Source organism: Rhamphochromis longiceps, linkage group LG20 (genome assembly GCF_057381845.1).
Source record: "Rhamphochromis longiceps isolate RC_006_pf linkage group LG20, R_longiceps_female_GT1.1, whole genome shotgun sequence".
In the NCBI taxonomy this organism is placed as follows: domain Eukaryota; kingdom Metazoa; phylum Chordata; class Actinopteri; order Cichliformes; family Cichlidae; genus Rhamphochromis; species Rhamphochromis longiceps.
Window position 1 is genome coordinate 38,181,267 of NC_140576.1, and position 21,314 is coordinate 38,202,580.

A 21,314-nucleotide genomic window follows, 5' to 3' on the forward strand; every position below is an offset into this window, starting at 1 on the left:
CTCCTCTCCTGGACATCCCAGAGGCGCTCACTCGTCTTTCTGCAGCAACATAGGAGGAGGAGGAGCAGGAGAGGGAGAGGGGAGGCTTTTTTTCAGACGGCAATTTAAAAACGGAGGAGGCGTGCTCTCCTGTCGGACACGGTTAGCGGCTCTGCCCGTTGTCAGCTGCCCAGTGTCGGCAGTGTTTGATCTCATTGGGTCCGGACTCGTTTCTCCCCCCGGCGCGGAGGCAGGGAGCCGCCGCGTGTCCGGTGGATCCATCAGACCCGGACGGTGAGCGGATTCGCGCACGGCAGAGCGGAGCGGCTCTCCCTCCCGTCCCAACCGGTTATCATGGCAACCAGGACAGCCGGGAGCGCGGGGGACACGGTGACGGCCCCCGCCCTACAGCGGGCCCGGGCCCCTGGGGCTCCCGCGGAGGAGTTCCAGGACTGGTGCCTGCGCACGTACGGAGACTCCGGTAAGACGAAGACCGTGACCCGCCGCAAGTACAACAAGATCCTGCAGACGCTGCTGCAGGGGGACGAGGAGAACAGCCACGCGCTGTTCCTGCACGAGAAGAGCGGAAATCACATCAACGCCAAGTTCAAGTTCTGGGTCAAATCCAAAGGCTTCCAGGTCAGGACGCTGCCCGACGCCAAGGGCGGCTCCGCGGGCGGCCCGGTGCTCTACGTGCCCATCAAGGCGGCGACGGTTAGTGACGGTTCCTCTTTCTCCCACAGCTGTGTGTGTGTGTGTGTGTGTGTGTGTGTGTGTGTGTGTGTGTGTGGGGCAAGGTTTTTCTGCGCAGTGTACCAGGGGCACGGAGAAAAGTTGTCGTACCATAGGCACGAGCAGTGTGTGTGTGTGTGTGTGAATCAGGAAGTGAGAGTGAAGCTGCACTTCACCTGGCTCAGTGCCACCTGTTCCACCTGAGCTCCGTTTCAAAGTAAAACCAGCAGAACTATTCAAACTACCGAAACTTTATTTATACAGGACATATTCAGGGGTAGATGTGTTTTTATTAAAAAAACACAATAGTAAAGGTGAGAGGAGGTGATGATGATGATGTTTGAGGAGGTGCACACAGCAGTCACGCCAGCACACGATGCTGTTTGTGATTTCTCTTTATAATGAATCCTGCGCATCTTTTTATGTCCACATACAAACCTCACGTTTCCTGTTCACAGTGTAAATGTTTGTCTTTAAACCTGATTTGTGCTCTAAATGTGAAAAGTTTGAATTTATCTGGACGTCACACTGATGATTATGCTGATGCTGGTGAACGTGCCCGCGAGGCGTTCATTAGTCAGATTAATCTCATTAGTCTCCTGATTGGATGTTCAGATGATTGAGGCCTTTTCTGTGTGTGTGTGTGTGTGTGTGTGCGTGTGCCTAATGAAGCTGAAATAGGCTAAAACGCTGTAATATAATATAATCACTTCTCTTCACAACAAACACCTGAGCAGGTGCACAGAGCCGTGGAGTGGAAACGTCTGCTACCTTTGAACTGGATCATTTTCTAAACCTGTTTCACTGCTAGTGTTTACATTACACCCCATAATGATTCCACTCCTGAACTCTGAACATGTGGATGCTTTTACTGACAGGTTAAAATGATTCTGACACTTTAACAAAGCTACAAACAGTCGCTGCATCGACTGTAACAAACATAACTGACTGACGGGTCGTTTTATGACGTTTTCGACTGTTTGAAACATAAATAAGATTTCAAATCCATGGATATCTTCTCAAGTTTTTCTTTTTGTTGAGCTAATTTCCACAATAATTCAAAGTTCACGATTGAGAAGACACTGCAGGAGAGAAGGATTCATTTAAAGCCCTGAACCTCCCTGCCATCACCTGCTAATTTAACACAGTCCATGTTTTTCTGAGCGGCGGCTCGGTCTAAGCTCAGGTGAGGTGGATAACGGGCACGTCCGCTCAGCTGCAGCTCTCTCAGTCACTGACGCTGAAAATCAAACCCTGAAGTCAAGCGTTGCACCCGCGTGGACATCCTGTGGGAAGATTAATGAGCTCATCTTCACACGTTTATGACGTTTCGTGGTTTTTAAAAAACACATGCTGCATATAAAACATCCCGGTGCCCACCAGCGAGCTTTGGGCTTTCTCCGGGAACGTGATGGAAAATATGTAATCTGTATTTTATTTAAGTGGGTTTAATCCACAAAAGCCTGAATAGATCTTTGTTTGTCACGTGGAGTAACAGTAAGCACTTCAATTCAATCACAACAACCGTTGCCTTATATTGTAAGGTAGACCCTACAGTGATGCACAGATCAATCCTCACTGAAACCACGGGCAGCCTGATATAACGACTATCTGTGGAAGACTGTGGAAGGTCTCCCTCCTGACGCTCCGCCCTCATCGTTCCCGCTCTTTGTCCCGATGCTACAACGTCGCCGTGGATCTTCTGATGTGTCAGTGACTCTGGGCTGATATCAGATGTATTTTTTGGGATCATCCAGGAGTAAAAGCACAGTTTATCTAATAATAATTTATTGATATTCAATAGAAACTCTTTAGCGACATAGTAAAGTTTTCATTCCAAACTTGATTTCGATTTATTTTTCACACTTTGTGACGCTGTGGCATCATTGATGTTACTGCAGTGTCAGCTCTGTTCGTGGGCATCGTCGTGCAGCAGGAGGAACCTGTCGCGGTGTGACAACCTCCAAGCATTTCATCCTGATGCCTGAGGCCAGTCAGGGTGCTGGTGCCTAGCCTGTACAGGTCTGTGCGTCCCTCCATGGGTATGCCTCCCCAGAGCACACATGTGCTCAGGTGAACCTGCTGTCATCTGTAAAAAGTAGGAGTGCAACGATACTCGTATCGATATTGAACCGTTCGATACAGTGCTTTCGGTTCGGTACGCATATGTATCGAACAATACAACATTTGTAATTTATTTTATCAACTTTCCTTCTGACGATGCTGTCTGTGTGGAGCGCTCAGTGGATCTGCGCTCGACAGTGCAGCCTAGGCGGAGTAGTCAAACGCAGATCCACTGAGCGCAGCGCAAGCTAGCGAGACAGAAGCTAAGCCCGTTGCAACATGGCAAACTGAACCTCCCCCACCCTCATTCAGATCTGGCCTTTGGAACTATTTTGGTCTTCATGTGACGTATGACCCTGAAGGTAAGCGCGTCATGGACTAAAGTAAAACAGTAGACACAGCAAACCTTACTGATCCAGGAGGAGCTGGATTACCTGTGGAACCTCTGCAGGGGCCAGGTATGGTGCTACCACCAGTGACACAAGACGAGGAGGGGAACTGTCAGAGACCTCCACCCGGGAAGCTTTCCTGTTTGGGGCTTTGCTCATTGTTAGCCCTGACCGGGTCGATATCTCAAAGTTTAATTAACGTGATGCTAAACTCAGTGTGTGTCTCTGGTGTGAGTGGATAACTAAGTCCACCAACAACCCCTCCAACTTCTTGCCTTCTTAAAATGGAAAATCGTATCTTGTGTGTTTATCTCAGTACATGTGAGACCGGACGGATGAAAAATTCTGTCAAATAATTTAACTCAGTTTTATTTATAAATCACAACAACAGGCAGTTGTAGATCCTACAGTAATACATGCAGAGAAATACCCAACAATCATATGACCCCTTATGAGCACTTTGGCGACAGTGGGAAGGAAAAACTCCCTTTTAACAGGAAGAAACCTCCGGCAGAACCAGGCTCAGGGAGGGGCGGGGCCATCTGCTGTGATAGCTTGGGGTGAGAGAAGGAAGACAGGATGGGTAATTAGAAATCACATCTATCCACATGTTTGACCCTCCAAACGTTGCTGCTGTTCAGTTTTCCACCCTCGTTTGCGTCCACAGTTGGAGCTGGTTTAGTGTTTTTGGAGATCAGTCACAACGTGACGTGTTATTGGAAACCAGTTAGCTAACCTCCTGCTACAAACAGAAAGACCACAGGTCCACATAGGGCTGCTCAATTAATCGAATTTTAATCTCGATTACGATCTGGGCTTTCAACGATCATTAAAAATGACTGAGCCGATTAGTAGCCCCTCCCTCGTGCTTTACTCTTGCGCTGCTCCATGTGGCAAATCGAGCACACCTCTCTGCATTTCGAACACGCGTCACAACAATTAAGAGGACCCGAGGGAAGCTCGGAAAGCTCGGAAAGCTGAGCAGAAGTTATTTGGAGAGGAGAGTGACTGCTGTTGGTTGAAAAGGGAGGTAAAAAAAACTTCAGTGGTGTGGAAACATTATGGGTTCAGTCAGACGTGGATCAAGTAGACACAGTGTGTAAACTTTGCTACAGTGTAGCTGCACCACAGAGCAACACTGCAAAGCTCACTAAACACAGATGTTTACATTTTTCATTGATTTCTTATATTGCAAACATTTGCACTGTTATCAGTATTTGCACTATTTTATATTATTTTTTAAAGTCATTATTCAATACATTGTTATTGTTAACCCTTTAAATCCCTGTAGAACCGGGGGCCTGTTCTTCGTACCGCGCTAAGTGAGTTAGCTGGATTAGATTGTTGACGATTTCGCATGATCCTGGATCGTTCGGTTCCCCGAAGCCCATCCGGGACTTGCTGTCATAGCAACAGAGCCGTAAGCGTAAACCTGCTGGGGAGCAGGTTTACTTTATGTAAACAGGATTAGATCGCGGCCACGCAGGTATGTCCGCATCATTCATACGAAAGCAACAGCGATATTCCACCACTGTTTCACCATAAATAAATAACATCAATGTAACTGAAGATAATGCAGCACCTGATCCATTTATTGATTTCACACAGGTCATTTCCTTAAAAAAGGGAAATGTACTATTAACATTCTATTACATGTATGTGATTATTACAGATGTAATTCATATTTCAGAGTAGTAATTGTAAATTACTTCGTGTAATCAAGATGAGAGACCACGGCTATAAAAGCGAAGGTGGATTTGGGAAGTCTGTCGCAGTCATATCCTGTCCGTTTACGCGAGCCACCCATTGCGGAAGGAGCAAGATTGATAAGGAGAGTCCTCAGGATTCAGCGTATATTGCGGGACAGACAGGATCCTTTAGCTCAGCGCGACAGTGTGCTCATTGAGAGATATCGATTTTCCCGTGAGGGTATTATTTACTTAACCAACTTGTTGACGAGGGGGTGCAGGACCACCACCTGTCTTTTTTTGCTCTGCCCTTTTCTTTGTTGCTGTTATGAACAAACAAACAGATTATTTCAGGGTCTCTTTCCAAGAGACTAAAAGCAATATAAGTGATAAATATTACCATTCTGTAGGATATTCTTATATTCCACTTTTACTTGTTCCCATGTTCTAGTGGGTCCTGTTGTGGCTCTAATGTGAAAGAGGATATAATATAACAATATAATATAATGTAATATAATATTGGATAATATAGTGTAATATAATAAATCTACCCTACCGCCTACTGGTGTTGGCCAGAGGGGCCGATGGCGCAATATGGCAGCCTCGCTTCTGTCAGTCTGCCCCAGGGCAGCTGTGGCTACAACCGTAGCTGCCTCCACCAGTGTGTGAATGTGAGAGTGAATGAATAGTGGCATTGTGAAGCGCTTTGGGTGCCTTGAAAAGCGCTATATCAATCCACTCCATTATTATTGTTATTATTAAATTACTTACGAGTTTAATTTGTCAGCAACTTCCTGCCAGCCCTCGCTCCTTGCTTTTGCAGCCTTTGCAGTGTTCCCTTGCGTTCTGATTAAACTCTGAAACTCCTGAAATCCCTCACTCAGGAGTTCTTGCTCTGCTGCCGAAAAATACCGAGCCGAGCGCGCTCCGTCGACATTTTCGCCGACCAATCAGAGGGTTGCCGATCAATGTTTCTACTATCGATGCGTATCCCCTTTTACGACACCCAGTGATGTCACATTACTGCGTCCAGCTGTACTAATCGTCAACAGCAGGTGTGTTCGGGGAACCGGATTAGCGCGCTCACGGTTAGCGTGATGGTTTGGTCTTGGATGTTTCATTTGATCTTGGATGTAGTGAGCGACGTACGAAGCACAGGGCCCGGAACCGTGTAAGCTAGCGCAATAATTTGTTTTGCATATGAAACCGGAGGAGTTGTACTTACATCTTATGCCATCAGCTTGTCCTCGGTCACGGTTTCCTTCCACATAAAGCTTTGCAAAAACTGCATAAAAAGCACTTGCAGGAACAAAAACGTAACATTCCAGAAACACGCTTTGCCGATCCGATCAGCTGATCGTAACACTTCCCACATTGAAAAAGACGTCAATGCGAACTTTTTTTTTAAAACTTTATTTAACAAACAATGAGTATACAACATACGAACAGATGAAGTATACAAAACAACAGAACATGAACACACAAAGCCAGGGGTAAAAGAAAAAGGTAACAATTATAAGAATACACGCAAAAATTCACATACATATATTGTTGTGAGAGGCTTTCTGTTGGTGGCGTCTGATATTGATTGTATGTACATTTGCACATCCTTAAAATAATGACAGAAATATGGTGTTTTGTTAGTAAACTTACATTTATGGATAAAAAATTTAGCTAAAAGTATTAAGGAATTTATCATAAAAAAACATTTCTCATGCTTCTTGGGGAACTTAAAGAAACAGAAGAAAACTCCCTTAAAATATGGACAATAACAAAGCTGCTAAATTCTTCCAGAATCTCTGTGTAGAAGAACAGTACCAAAAAAGATGTGTCACAGTTTCTGGATGATCCCCACAGAAAGTACAATTAGTATTTATGTCCCTTTTAAATTTGACCATGTAGTGACTACGTCAACGCGACCTATCGCATGTCCGCCATTTCCTGTCCAAAACCGGAAGTGATGTCATTTACGCGGGAAATGTAGTTTTTTACTTGTAGGCCTTAAAAGCCTTTACTGGTGTTTTTATAAGTCATGTTTGACTCTATACTTTTCTGAATAGTTTCTGTGATGCTTAGAACTCAAATTGCACTGCTTAAAATAGTTTATTTTGATGCACCTGCTGTTTTCTTTGCAAATTTGCATCATAGGATTGTTTTTTGTTTTTCCTGCAGTATATAAAAATTGCTGCATCTCCAAAATAAAACTATGAAGACACTCAAAATAAATTTCCTGTGGTGGGAAACTATTTTTTGCAACTTTTTTGTATTTAAAGTTTTGAGGGATAAGCCTCTTAAATTTCTCCAAGTAGAAATATATGTAAAAAAACAAAAACGATTTTAAATTTTTTTTGTAGTTTATTGCACTTTTTTGTAATTAATGTAGTTACTATGGACTTAATGCATACATATTATTAAAATATGGGCTATAACAGTTGTATTGATGTGTAGCAACTTGAAATGCTCCCACAAATGGCACTACAGCATGTAAACATATAATATAAGCTCTGGCGGACTTGGTCCTATAGTAGGTCTTAAAGGGTTAAATAAATATCGTCAAATAATCGAGATCTCAATTTCAGTTAAAATAATCGTGATTATCATTTTTGCCATAATCGAGCAGCCCTAGGTCCACAGACCCCGTGGAGAAGCTCAGTCTCCTTTAGGTTTCAGCCTCGTGTGTTGCACGCCAAGCAGGCTCTGATCACATGACCTCAGGCACCTGCTGTACGGCTGTAAGAAATGTGCTGTATGCTGATATTTGGCGGATCGTCCTCACGCAGCAGTCGCCCCCAGCTGCTGTCAGAGCAGGAGATGTTCACACCTACACGAAGCCGCTGCTCCCGTCCTGACTGTAACACGGTCAGTTCTTCTCGTACTGTTACTTTTTGACGTCATTTAGTGACTTCTAACGACTTTTGGGACAGCCAATAGCAGTTTTCCTTCCTGAGGAGTTGGCGTCACTGATGTCACGCCGTCCGCCTCTTTAACATTATCATAGTGAAGACGACCTGCTGACCTTCAGCCTCAGAATGATGAATGAAGATGATTTAGGTGACTTTATCGTGGTCAGGGTGTCAAATGAATACGATGGTAACGACCACGACTCTGCCGGTGAGGCTGTGTTCATCGTTCATATACAGGCTTTGCTCTCCTTGCTCACGCCCAGTAGCGGCGTCCCGCTGTTGCTCTGATCGCTCTGTGATATTTGTTTCTGTTTGTGTTGTCCTCGCGCTGACCGTCTGTTTCTGTGTCGTCTGCTACCTGCTGAGCCAGCTGACAAACACTAAACAGGATCTCACCGCCACCTCGAATGAGCAGCTTCCTGTCTGACGGCGTCACGCTGAGCGGGGAATGACCCGAGCGGATCAACAGCTGATCACACACACCGACTCACAGGTGGTGTGTGTGCGTGCAGAGTCACACACAGGTGAATGAGTCAAACACTGACTGTAGCACAGCTGCTGCTCTCACGTTGCAGCGAATTATTGCTGACAGCTGCGACGGCGTTTGGAAACGCGCTTCCTGTCACAGCAAAGTCTGAGCCTCAGATGGACGAATACTCCCGGAAATGCTTCACATCATAACTGATCCATGTCACGATGTGTCGGTCCTCCGCCTGCTTTCCTCTTCCTCCTCCTCTGTTACTCGGGTTTTACCCCCCAGCTGTGAAAGGCTGACGGGGTGTGATGGCGACACGGAAGCCTCGGCTGGCGATCCTGGTCCTGCTCGCTGTAACGGCTCATGGACCTGCAGGTTCTGACCCTCGAGCTCACAGAGGGTCTCCAGAGCAGAACCAGCACTACAGTAGCTGTTTTTATCACCCTGCTGAAACTCTGAGCTTTCAGCTTCTGCTGGCAGGAAAAAAAGTTTCAATGAGCTGAACAGAGAAGTTTGAGCTTGATTATCCCAGCTGGGGTCTTTGGTTGGACACAGTCACCCTGAGGATCACGCAGGAGTCTGATTGAGGTAACACACTGACTGCATACACGTGTGAGTATAATCAGCACTGTGACTTCAGGCTTTGTTTCCACGATGGAGAATGCAGCCATCAGATTTCACTTCCACACTTCCTGTAATGGAAGCAGAGTCTGGGGACGAGGGGGGCGACTCGCCCATCGCTGGGGCGTGGTGAAGGCTCTGGATGTTGTCGGGCTGTCCTGGCTGCACTGTGTGGAGATCTGAACAACGTTCAGCTTCAGGCTGTTTTCTGAGCACCTGCGGGACGACTTCTCTATGCCATGAGCCGGCCACGGTGGCGTTGGTTGGTTGGCTGGGGGGTAATAATGTAAAAAAAGTGAAGTGAAGCTTGTTTGTGTTTTTGCTGCTGGTCACAGTAAACTCTGTTTGTGTGGTACTGAAGCACTCGGAGGCCCCAGGAAACACTGAGAGGTTTGTAGACTAATGATAGCTGCTATCTTTGCTCTGGTGTCAGGCCCATGCGATGACTACTTCCCCCTCTGTCGGCTGTCTCCAGCTGGAGCAGCAGACGTCGGCCTGTTTCGAGCACGAACGCTTAAGCGGCGACTCTGTGAACAGATGAAGAGCTCACGGTGGGAAAACGGCGCTCAGCCTCTGACCTGCTGTTCTTGTTTAAAAGTTTTCCATAAATCAGAGAAGCAGCCGGAGTCCGGCGAGCTTACATCACTGGTCTCGAACGGGTCCCTGTGCTGATGAGTCACGCCGAGTTAGGAAACATCAGAGGAACATCACACATTAAAGCTGTGACGAGAAGTGTGTGTGTGCGTGTGTGTGTGCTGTCAGGCTCATGATTGGAGTACAGGTGGAGGCGCTCTGCTGGAAACGGAGACAAACATCCGTTTTAGGCTCTTTGGAAGAATTGAATGTAAATGAGTGGATTTAGTGTGTTTTTGACCTCCTCACAGTCACCGGTGACCTTCAGGGTCACGTTCGTTCTCACAGCTTAATGAGAAACCAGATGAATCTCGTTAAATCGATGGCATCAGGTGTTTCTTGATTTTATTGAAGCTGAACCAAAGCTTGCATGAATCAGTACGTCAGAGATGAAAGACTTTAAACACACAAAGACACAAATATCTTTGCTCTCTCTGCGCGTCTCTTCTTTTATCACCTGAAGTGAAATAAAGCAGAAGAAACAAACTTTCCAAACACTAAAACACTTTAATTGGTTGGATGTGAGACAAAGAGAACGTGATTTCTTCCAACAGATTGAGCTCAAAGTCTTAATTGGTGAGGCTGAATTTAGCTGGTTGCCATGCCTTCAAAGATTTCTCGGTAAATACAGCTCGCTGTGTTTAAAATAAGGAGCGCGGTCACCTGCCGTGCACCTTCAACCAATTAAAACTAGAATAAACTTTCTTCTTCCACTTTGTTTAATATGAGAAAAATGAGCCTGAAATTAAGCGTTGAAGAAAGAATTCGATGCAGTTCTCTCACCTCCTGCCTTCAGCTGATCCCACAGCCAAACTCAAAGCAGCCGCTCGCCGTCACGGCGCGGCGCTCTGCTGTTACGGTCGTTGCGTTTTCTTTCGTCTTTGTTTGCAGTAAACCGAGCAAAGTGCAGCTTCTGTTCAAACATGACACGAAACCTGCGTCACTGTTAGTAACGTTAGATTCAGTCATTAATACTCATTTTGGGTTCATGTGTGAAAGAAAGGCACATGTAAGAGCGAGGTCAAAGGTCAGAGTAACGTGATGCTTAGAAGCGTCGTACATCAGTCCTTATATATCAGTACAAACACAGAACTCGGGGCGGGGCTGGATGGAAACGTTTGGAGGGTCGTGAAGTCGAGAGCTGGTAACCACGAGCATCGTGGTCGTTAGCTGCAGAGCTGCGGTCAGGCTAAGGCTAGCAGAGAGAGGGCGGAGGATGACGGTCCTCCGTGGACAGAGACGAGCGTTCACACTGAGATTGTGCTGCGTGTGCACACAGCTGATCAGAGCGCCAGGAAGCCCACGGCTCCATCGAGCGAGGAGGCGCTCGGCCTGGAAGCGGGGCGATGTCTTCACAGGAGGAGCGACGTTGCCGTGTGCGTCCGAGCGTTGAGGTTCTGCGCTCCCTCAGAGAGGAGCAGAGCTGCTGAGAACCTCCGCGTGGATCCTCGCTCCGCTACCTTCACTGAGCACGCTCGGCTCACCTCCCCCTCCCTGTTCTCCTGTTGCTATGGTGAACGTCTCCTTTGGCGATGGTGAAAAGAAATTAACACCAGTCTTAATTAGACTGCAAGGCTTCAATTTCCACCTCCATTCCTCCTCCTCCTGCTGACCTTCTCCTCCCTCTTGTCCCCCCACCCACCACCACCACCACCACCACCTGAAAGGCAGGCGGCCATATTAACAGCAGCCACCAGGCGTCATTAATGTGAGCCGTCAGTCAAAGAACCGAGTGAGCTGGTTGGACGGCTCCCAGACTAACTGCAGTAAAGTCTGCTTTGAGTCAGCTCGCACGTGTTCGTGTGAACACGGTGAACGAGGAGGGCTGCGCTTCTAAACGCAGTTCCAGTCTTTGCAAATGCAGCTGGTTTGAGTCTGTGTTAACCGACGGGTGGAGCTGCTGTGCGTCATCACGCCGAAGCTACAAGCCCATTACTGCACGAGGAGGATGCAGGTGTGGTCATGTGTCAGACAAACTAAAATCACGTGTGGGTCTTTGTGTGGAAGCAATGATTGAACGATGATGATACGATCGTGTTTGGCCCGACGGTCTTCGTCATGCTTGTGGAGATGATTCTGCCTCGGAGCAGGACGGCAGCTCAGTGTGACCGCTCACGTGTCAGGTGGTTTTCCCATCATGCTCCTGGTGTCGCTCATTTCATCACCAGTATCAGAGCGTCGTCATGGTCGATTCACTGAAGAGTTGGAAACTGATTAAAATCAGCAGAGAGAAGCTGCACGGCCTGCAAACTGTAACTGTTTACTGTGTGTTTGTGCTGTGTGGCACAGCTGCTGCAGAATATGGTCGCACACTGTGTGTATGAACACATGAAATAACAGGTTAATGCTTCTAACCCACCTTCAGTACGTCACTGGTGTGTGCGTGTGTGTGTGCGCGTGCGTGTGTGTGCGTGCGTGCGTGTGCGTGTGCGTGCGTGTGCGTGTGTGCGTGTGCGTGCGTGTGCGTGCGTGTGCGTGTGTGTGCGTGTGTGTGTGCGTGTGTGTGTGTGTGTGTGTGTGTGCGTGTGTGTGCGTGTGTGTGTGTGTGTGCGTGTGCGTGTCTGCACTTACACAGCAGCACCTGTTCATGTGTGAAGGCTGAGTGCAGCGCTCTGATAGGTGTGAGCGGTGTGTTTGTGGGTGTCGGGCTCTCCCTCTGCCGTGTTTGCTCATGAACCGTGGCGGTGGGTCAGGTGCAGGCGGCGCCCGGGTCATCCCGTCGTCTGGGTTTCCTTCAGCCTTCGAGGCCCATCGAATCCGGGCTGCGTCTCCTCTTATGCTAATGTTTAAAGCGCTGCCATCCTGCAAAGGAGGATCTAATCTAAAACATGTACCCTGATCTCTCTGAAGCTTTTACTGTGACACCGGCGACTCTGCTTTGTGCTCTGCCTTCTGCTGTTGTTGACACGAGTGAAAGATGGAGCGACCAATGGATGGCTGGGACTCTCTTCCCACGCTGTCACAGTGAAGGAAGTCGGCCTGTTCATGGATCCAGAAACACGTTGGGATGGCAAACCAGCTGCTCGTTACGCCGTGCCCATGCCGAACAATACCGTACGCACTGCAGCACATTATCTTATTCTTTTCTGCTAACTCGTTATAATACAGCCTCTAAACTTCAGCATATTTCTGTGAAGTTACAAAGTGACTATATTCACAGGCTGGTTACGGAGCATTATAGACCTGCAGAGGATGTAGAACACAACGTCGATCGTGCACAGCAGCGTAGTGAACATGATACAAAGATGTACAAAGGGCAGATTAATCATCCTTCCTTTGTTCAACAGCAGTCTGATGTTGCTGAATTCTAATTCAAGTGTCATTTCAAATCAAACACCTGACATCCTGTTTAATTACAGGGGAGTTATGCCCTCGTTCACGGCTGTTTTATAAAGTGTTATATGATGAATATACACTGTCTTAAACATGATTATAACTGTTCTGAAACAAACCCAGCACAGTGGATTGTTCTGGGTTTATTAGCAGGAAACGCGATGCTTCGATGCTTCGATGCTTCGATGCTTTGATGCTTCCTGCTTTGGTTTAAACCACGGATCGGTTTTTCTTTGCACTCATGTCTCCTCCGTGTTCAGGTGGAGCTGTTGGAGAATCTTTTGTTTTCTGGAAGGTTTTCCTGCTTTAGAGCAGGCGGGAGGAGGAGGAGGAGGAGGGAGGTGTTCTTGTGGGACAGCGGCCTTCTCATTATCACATCTTCCCACCTCCCCCTTTAAAAAAACCATACCTCTCTCCAGTATGCCTTCTCTTCCATTTTCAGCCTCCCCACAGATGCCTGCCCCCCATGCTCGCCTCCTCCTCACCTCCTTCCTCCTCCTCTGTGCCCCTTCCCTGCCCTGCTGCCAGCGCTGCTGGATAATTAGCTCAGTGCTCCTCAGAGCAGCAGTGTGTTGTTGCGTGCTCGTGTCTGCATCACCGTTCTCTGGCTCATCATCGTCACAGTAATCCTCTCCTCTCGTGTTGATCTGACGGCGTCGTCATTGTGTTGAACCGTAACAATGATGTTTAAAAATGGCTGACAGGAAACATGCGGTCCTTTTTGTTGTGCACTGTAAATGTCAGCAAGTCCTCAAAGTGGAATCAAAACATGTTGATGCGTCAGAGCAGAGGTCACCAACCTGTTTGAAAGTGAGAGCTACTTCTTGGGTACCGATTAATGTGAAGGGCTACCAGTTTGACACACACTTCTCAAATAACAAATTTCCTCAATTTAACTTAATTATGTGTTATCATTAATAATTAATGATATTCATCTATGTAAAAACACTAATTATGTTAAATATTTTTCACCATAATTATAAAGAATGCAAGTAGGAAACATAAATATCAATATGCAACGCTTTATTTCTATATATCTCTGCAAGTATTTACATTTTGAAGTGATCACTTCTACAACATTTTCACTTACCACTAACAAATTTTAACAATCATGCACTGTTACATACATGATTTTTGTATGTATGTAACATACAAAAATCAACTTTCAAATTTTACAGAACTTTTCACCAAATCTGCAGCATTTTAAAGCAAATTGTCACATGTTACACTTAACAAACACATTTGTTTTTCAATAATTAAATTCAACTTTGACATGACACTGTAATGTTGCCACTGAGAACATCTAATATGGCTTTCTTTGTCTGTTAGTGGGAAACCTGGCATTGCATGCTGTTCACCAGTGTGTTGTAATCTGGGGTATAACTTGACACTGCAGCTCTGAGTGAGTCTTGCAGATGTGCATCAGAGAGGCGTGTTCTGTGTTTGTTCTTGATGAAGTTCATGTCAGAAAAGGCTGATTGGTTGAACCAAACAGGCTGGCAACCTTCACAGCTGCTGTGCACACACCACTGTACTTTTCTGTGTCAACAAGGCACCAAAAGTTTGGTGCACCCTGACAGGCTTTGAGGTGGACGTCATTTTGCAATGTTCCAGTTTCGATTTCCACCTGTCCAGCATCCAAGCTGAACATTGAACTTAGTTGCTCAGCAATGCATGTTGTGTCCACATTCATGAAAGGATTGGAAACAAATGAGACACATGGCTCAAGCTGATCAAGGTCACAAAACCTGTTCTCAAACTCTCGACCGAGTCGGTTTATGACTTGAGTGTACTTTTCTGCAACTTGGTCAAAAGTCTCAGATGCAGAAGCAACTGCACTTTGCCAGATCCTGATCCAACTGATCGGCCAAGTTCCCGGACATAGCCGACACTCTTCTAACAATTGTAGCTGCCCCCAGCTGGACATCGGAGAGAGTGGAGATTACATCGTTTCCATACTTCTCGTCGTTAAGCACAGCTTTTGCAATTATCATCATTGCTTCTTTGAAAACCTTCCCGTCTAAAAATGCCTTCTTTTTCTTAGTCATGAAATGTGTAGCTCTAAATGAGGCTTCGGTTGCTTTTGGGGAGTTTTTCACCGGTCTTGTGAAAAAAGACTGCTGTTTGCTCAAACCTGCCTTTAACTCGCAGTGTGCTGCCCTTTGGGTAGTTAGCATGGTAGCTTGTGTGACGCGTTGGGAAATGTCTCTCCACATTGTGCCACTTTGCCGTTGCCACAGTCGCCCCGCAAATGAGACACACACATGAATCTTTCACAGTGGTAAAAAAGAACTCTTCCTCCCATTCACTGTGAAAATGATGTTTTCTTCCTTTTTTCCGCCATGTTTTCCTCATCTCCTCACCTTTGCCTTTGCTGGTCTTCACGGCAACTGTTTCCGTGGAGACCAGCTAGCACTAAATATTAGATCATGATCTAATATTTAATAATAAACATTTTTTTTATATATTATCTCTAACAAATTAACACCAATGCAGTTGTGATTAAAAAAAATAGCAAGAAAAAATAAAAATAGATGCAGCTTACTGGTAAGTTGTTATGGTGAGCTATTTTTAGAACAGGCCCGCGGGCGACTCATGTGGTCCTTGCGGGCGACCTGGTGCCTGCGGGCACCGTGTTGGTGACCCCTGCGTCAGAACATCCAACCTGCAGTTCCTCTGATGTCCAGCAGGGGCGGTAGTGAGTCCCATAGACTCCCATGTTAAAATAAACATGTATACACAAACTGATTGGTCTCTGTGGATCATACATGGGCACAATGCTTCTATAACTCACCTATTTTCATTATTAGGGGCGTGGCCTCTTTGACTGACAGGTGGATGTAGCTGCTAGCTTCACCTGAGCTGGACCTCTGGACCGTGTTTGTGCTGTTGGAGTCTTCTGGAGCATTTTTAATGACATCATGTGACCAATATCACAGCGGCTGTGAGGTCACTGTACTAACAGAGCGTCTGAGGAGGCGGAGCTTCATTTTGGTGTGCAGTGAGATTCTAGGGTTTTGATTGGATGTTACTGAGCACTGATTAGCAGCATCTGGCTGAGTGATATGGAATCCAAAATAGAAGATTCATGTCAAAGACAGGTTTGAACCTCTTCTACCTGTAATGCTTATTTAACAGGTTTGTGACTCTGAGAGCGCCGTGATACTCAGAAAGGTCATTTATTGAACTGGGGCAGCAGCGCTCTTGGTTGCCTGGCAGGTTTTGGGTCTGGACTCTAACAGGACTGAGAGGTCCTGATGATTATGCCTCATTATGAAGATTTCACACGCACGCACCTAATAAATCTCTTGGATTACAGCAGAAACACTTCTTCTTTTTTTGTGTGTGTGTGAAATCTGATCCCGTGGAGCTTCGGAGGCCGTCTTCCTCATCAGCGTGTTGCTCTGTCCACTCTGGGGAAACGGTGAAGTGAGCAGAAGCAGGCGAGAGGCTGTGCTGAGCAGAAGTTTGAAGTCTAAAAGAAGTGTGGTGGGCGAGGTTTCTGTGATAGCAGGTGAAGCTTCTATTTTTGCTGCCAGGTTGGAGGTTAATTAGCCAACAAACAGCAGCAGCGCTGTTTGTTGGCTAAGGAGCAGCGTGACAGATGCAGTTGATGAAAGTTTCGTTTGTTTTTCCTTTGAATGAGCCGAGCTGTTTTTAGCCTGCGTTAAACCCGCGGTGCAGAGCCCGGTGTGTTCACACCTTTCTCACAGACTGTCGGCGCTCTGGTCACACACGTGGAAGCGTGGCGCTCTCATCAGGCCGTACATGGCTGTTTGTCAGGTGCTGCCTGTGTCTCACTGCTTTGATTCAAACATAACGCTTCACGTTAGAGACTCCGCTCCTCATTAGCAGTGGCAGCTTAGTTTGCACTTTTATTAGCGAGGAGCTTCTTACAGTCCTGTTTGGACCTTGGCGTCTCTGTTTCAGGCGCACTTGTTGGCTAAGTAACAAAGGTACACGATCACATTTAGGGACAAACACTCTGTCAGATCCACATCTGTGTAGGTTCACAGTCACAATAGTCTGAGGAGCTTGAAAAAGGAGGAAACTTGACTTCCCTAAGTTTGTGAAGATCATCCCAGAAGCTTCATCAGTCCTAAAAACAAATAGCGGAGAGTCGAAAAGGAACACACACATGCAAAGAAAGCTCTTAAAAGTGGCCATCCCCACCTTACTTATCAGGTCTATCACAGTGTTTTCACCCTCGGTGTTAAGCTCTGGTGCTGATGACCCACACTTTGTTCGCACTTTGGCTCACGTGACGACTCGCATGATCAGCGGTGGGTCAGTGACCACCTCCCTCCCTCGCGAGGGCTTAAATACACTTGTTTGTAGAACTGAGACGTCGTCTGCTTCTTCGAGCTGCTCGGATTCCGCTAGGTTGTGGTTTGGAGAGACGGCAGGGTGAGGCGCTGCTGGGTCAGGATTGGGCAGTGGCAGCTGGTGGGAGGGGTTTTAAATAGGTAGCAGCTTCACGTGTTGATCATGCGAGTATCAGGTGTTCTGGTTCATGCTGAAGCGCCTCGAGGCAGAAACCTTTAAATGTCCTGTGGACGCTTCGCCTGGTGCACCGCCACGTCTCCGTGGACTGCAGAGCGGCAGACGGTTTCCTTTCATTCACGCTGTTTCTCACGTGTTGTTGCTTAAAATGTCCCTGATGTGATGCGTCTATTAAATATTAACACCGCTCCACTTCCTGATGCTCTTGTTGGAGGCGGATCTTTTCTTCCTGCTTTGCATCATGGAACCTGAGGGCTGTGTGTGTGTGTGCTGATGAAGACGGGCAGAGGTGGAGGCTGAAGAGCAGGGGTGGTGGTGATGGTGTGGAGGGGGGCATTCAGTTTTCATTGAATGGACACTGTGTGTATCCTAGCAACAGGCTGGTTTGGAAATGGGATGGCAAGCTGAGCTGAGGCACAGAAAGAGGGGAAACAAGAGAGCGAGGCTGCTGATAATAAGAGGGTGGAGGTGAAGGTGCAGCAGGTCAGAGCAGAGAGATGGAGGCTCGGATGGAGGGATCAGGCAGCGCCGTGGAAACGAAGAGAAGAGCAAGAGGTGGAGCAGTTGCTGTAATAATTCTACACAGGACCACCAAAGACTCGGCCCCCAGAGACAAAGACTCGGTCCATAAGAGACAAAGACTCTGTCCATAAGAGACAAAGACTCGGTCTGCAGAGACAAAGACTCTGTCCACAGAGACAAAGACTCGGTCCATAAGAGACAAAGACTCGGTCCATAAGAGACAAAGACTCTGTCCATAAGAGACAAAGACTCTGTCCACAGAGACAAAGACTCTGGCCACAGAGACAAAGACTCGGTCCACAGAGACAAAGACTCGGTCTGCAGAGACAAAGACTCTGTCCACAGAGACAAAGACTCGGTCCATAAGAGACAAAGACTCGGTCCATAAGAGACAAAGACTCGGTCCATAAGAGACAAAGACTCTGTCCATAAGAGACAAAGACTCTGTCCACAGAGACAAAGACTCTGGCCACAGAGACAAAGACTCGGTCCGCAGAGACAAAGACTCGGTCTGCAGAGACAAAGACTCTGCTCACAGAGACAAAGACTCGGTCCATAAGAGACAAAGACTCTGCTCACAGAGACAAAGACTCTGCTCACAGAGACAAAGACTCTGCTCACAGAGACAAAGACTCGGCTCACAGAGACAAAGACTCGGTCCGCAGAGACAAAGACTCGGTCTGCAGAGACAAAGACTCTGCTCACAGAGACAAAGACTCGGTCCATAAGAGACAAAGACTCTGTCTGCAGAGACAAAGACTCTGCTCACAGAGACAAAGACTCGGCTCGCAGAGACAAAGACTCGGCCCGCAGAGACAAAGACTCGGCTCGCAGAGACAAAGACTCGGCCCCTGGAGACAAAGACTCGGTCCACAGATGATGGGGCTCAAGACTTTTGCACAGTGCATTATAATGTGTTTACACATTTCTATTATTTTTATCTGCAGCTTTGTGAAAAGAGTGGACTCTCATCCTCTTCTGAGCATAAACAGCTGGACGGTGCAGATAACTGTGTGTGTGTGTGCGTTGCACTGGTGTCACTCACACATTCAGAACACACTGAGTGTTGGCGGTAATGAACGAGTGTGTAAACATGGGCCTCATTAATATGGACGCTTCAGAGCCCGCTGCGTGGGCCTCAACGCCACAAACATCAAATATGAAACGTGTGTTTCACGGGGACACTGTGCAGGTGAGTTCACACCTGAAAATCAACTGGTGGGGAAAGTGTTCATGCAGAGGCCTAAAAGTGGGTCAAAGAAACAGAAATGTTTTAATGAGAAGACCCCGCAGAGAGGACACAGCCCAATATAGCTGCAGAGGGAGTGTGTGTGTGTGTGTGTGTGTGTGTGTGTACCTGTTTAGACATTGTTGTGTCTAAACAGGTACACACTAGTATATGTTCCTATACTTGTGGGGACCAACTGTCCTCACAAGTTTGAAGGTATTTGAGACTCAAAATGTGGTTTTAATGTCAGGCTTACAGTCAGGTTATGGTGAGGTTAGGCATTCATTTTGATGTTTCAGGAAACTGGCCAAAGAAAAGCATTCTGTCAATGACATGTCCTCACTAAGATATTACAATGAGAGTGTGTGTGTGTGTGTGTGTGTGTGTGTGTGTGTGTGTGTGTGTGTGTGTGTGTGTGTGTGTGTGTGTGTGTGTGGTGCTCTAAGGCGTCCCCATGCTCTCTCTCACCTCCACTCACACACACACACACTCTCACACACACACACACACACAGACACACACACACACACACACACACACACACACACAGACACACACACACACAGACACACACACACACACACACACACACACACACACACACACACACACACACACACACCTGGACTGTACTCATTGGAGTCTATGGGACTGGCTGATGAGTGGAATGTGTGAATGAACATTCATATTAAACATGGCTTCCATCTTTCAATCAGCCTCCTGTAATTACAGTTTATTCTCAGCTCCAACCATCACCATCACTTCCTCCACCTTCCTCTTTTCTTTTGTCTCCTCGCCTCTGTCCCACTTTCTCCTGTTCTCCTCTCTTCCAGCCAATCCTCCTCCTCTTCCTCTTTGCCAAGCAGTTGTAATGGCACTGGGGGTAGGGGGGGGGGGGGGGGTGCACATTAGAAATGTCTCCTCTGTGATAAGCTGCAGCTGGTTACCATAGCAACACTTATTACCTGCACCCCTAGAAGGAAAGGGGGAGGTAATGGGTCAAGATATGGTGTCCTAATTGTGTGTGTGTGTGTGTGTGTGTGTGTGTGTGAGGAGAGAGAGGAGCAACAGGCTTTTGCTCATTGACTCTTCACGTTGCTGCTTTACAATAATGGCCCCACCCTCCGACACACACACACCTGTCACCGCCACGCTGGATGTTTCACATACATCATAACAGGTTTGGTCACATGACGCTGAGGTGAAATGTGCCTGCAGGCAGGCCTCGATGTTTCAGGTTGCTCATGGTTTCCACTTCCTGTTTCTGTGCGGCGCGTTAACAGCGAGGCTCCGCTGATCGATGTGTTCACCCACACACACAAAAGCTCGTTAAGCGAAATAACCCACAGAGGATTATCACCTCCAAGCTCATTTAGGAAGCTCAGAGAACTTCTAATCACTCCAACTTCCAGCTGGACTTCCTGGAAGTTGGAGACTTCACGTCACGCCTTCCTGTTGGGTAGGTGTGACGGTCCAGGAAGACTGGGAGCTTTTCACAAATGTACTAAAGCAGCTGTTCTGATCATGGCCACCTCCATGCTGTATTCCTGTTTGCCAGAGCAGCTTAGCATGATCCACAGTTCAGAATAATGCCTCTGTATCCAACACTGCAGCCGTTTCACTTCCTGTTAATGTCATTGCATTTCAGCCGGGGGCCTGCAGGAGGCGCTACGAGCTGTTTGTGTGGCAGCCAGTCAAAAGAAGTCTGCTTAAAGGCGGGAAAACAGCCTCAGCGCGCCCCTGTGGTCCTCCCTGTCCCATAGGGGGCGCCACCTGCTGCTGTGCCGGCTGAATTGCAGCCACTGTAACGTATGGAAGGTTTCCCCTGTTCTTCCTGATGATACAGGATCACTTGCAAACATGGCAGCACATGGTCACTGGGGTCAAACCGTCCCAGATGTAGGATCAGTTTAGAGATCGCGGTCTCGTTAGAGTGGGAGAGGAGCAGGAAGCTGCGACGATTCAGAGAATTTAGTTTAGAGGTAAATTAAATCCTCCCACATTTGAGTTTTGTGTCTCAGTAATTTCCCCTTTTGTTCTGGTAAATTCACAGCTTTAATTTTGAAAGTCTTCCGGGCAGTGTTTCAGTCTCTTATGCTGTGCTCTGTCTCATCTTTATTTTACTGTGAAATTTCTGAAAGGAAGCGGTGGCTTTTACCGCCGTGTTTTAGAAGATTGTTCAGAACAAACAAATCCAGCCGTGCTGTCAGTGACCCGGCTTTACCTCCAGCCCGGCTCACGCGT

The 21,314-nt window shown here is 47.1% G+C and overlaps 1 protein-coding gene across 2 annotated transcripts in view; it reads left to right on the top strand.

The window, feature by feature from the left end:
• The first annotated feature begins 136 nt into the window (after nt 1-136).
• The window catches only part of LOC146645937 (nucleolar protein 4-like), a 115,262-nt gene continuing 94,084 nt past the window's right edge, over nt 137-21,314 (top strand). The window contains exon 1 of one of the 2 annotated variants that reach the window (XM_085393716.1): nt 137-693. In XM_085393716.1, coding sequence (XP_085249842.1) covers nt 334-693 — 360 coding nt within the window. In that variant the 5' untranslated portion in view covers nt 137-333. Of the gene's footprint in view, nt 694-20,921; nt 21,053-21,314 lie in introns of those variants that run through there. The other variant, XM_085393717.1, reaches the window with a different exon arrangement.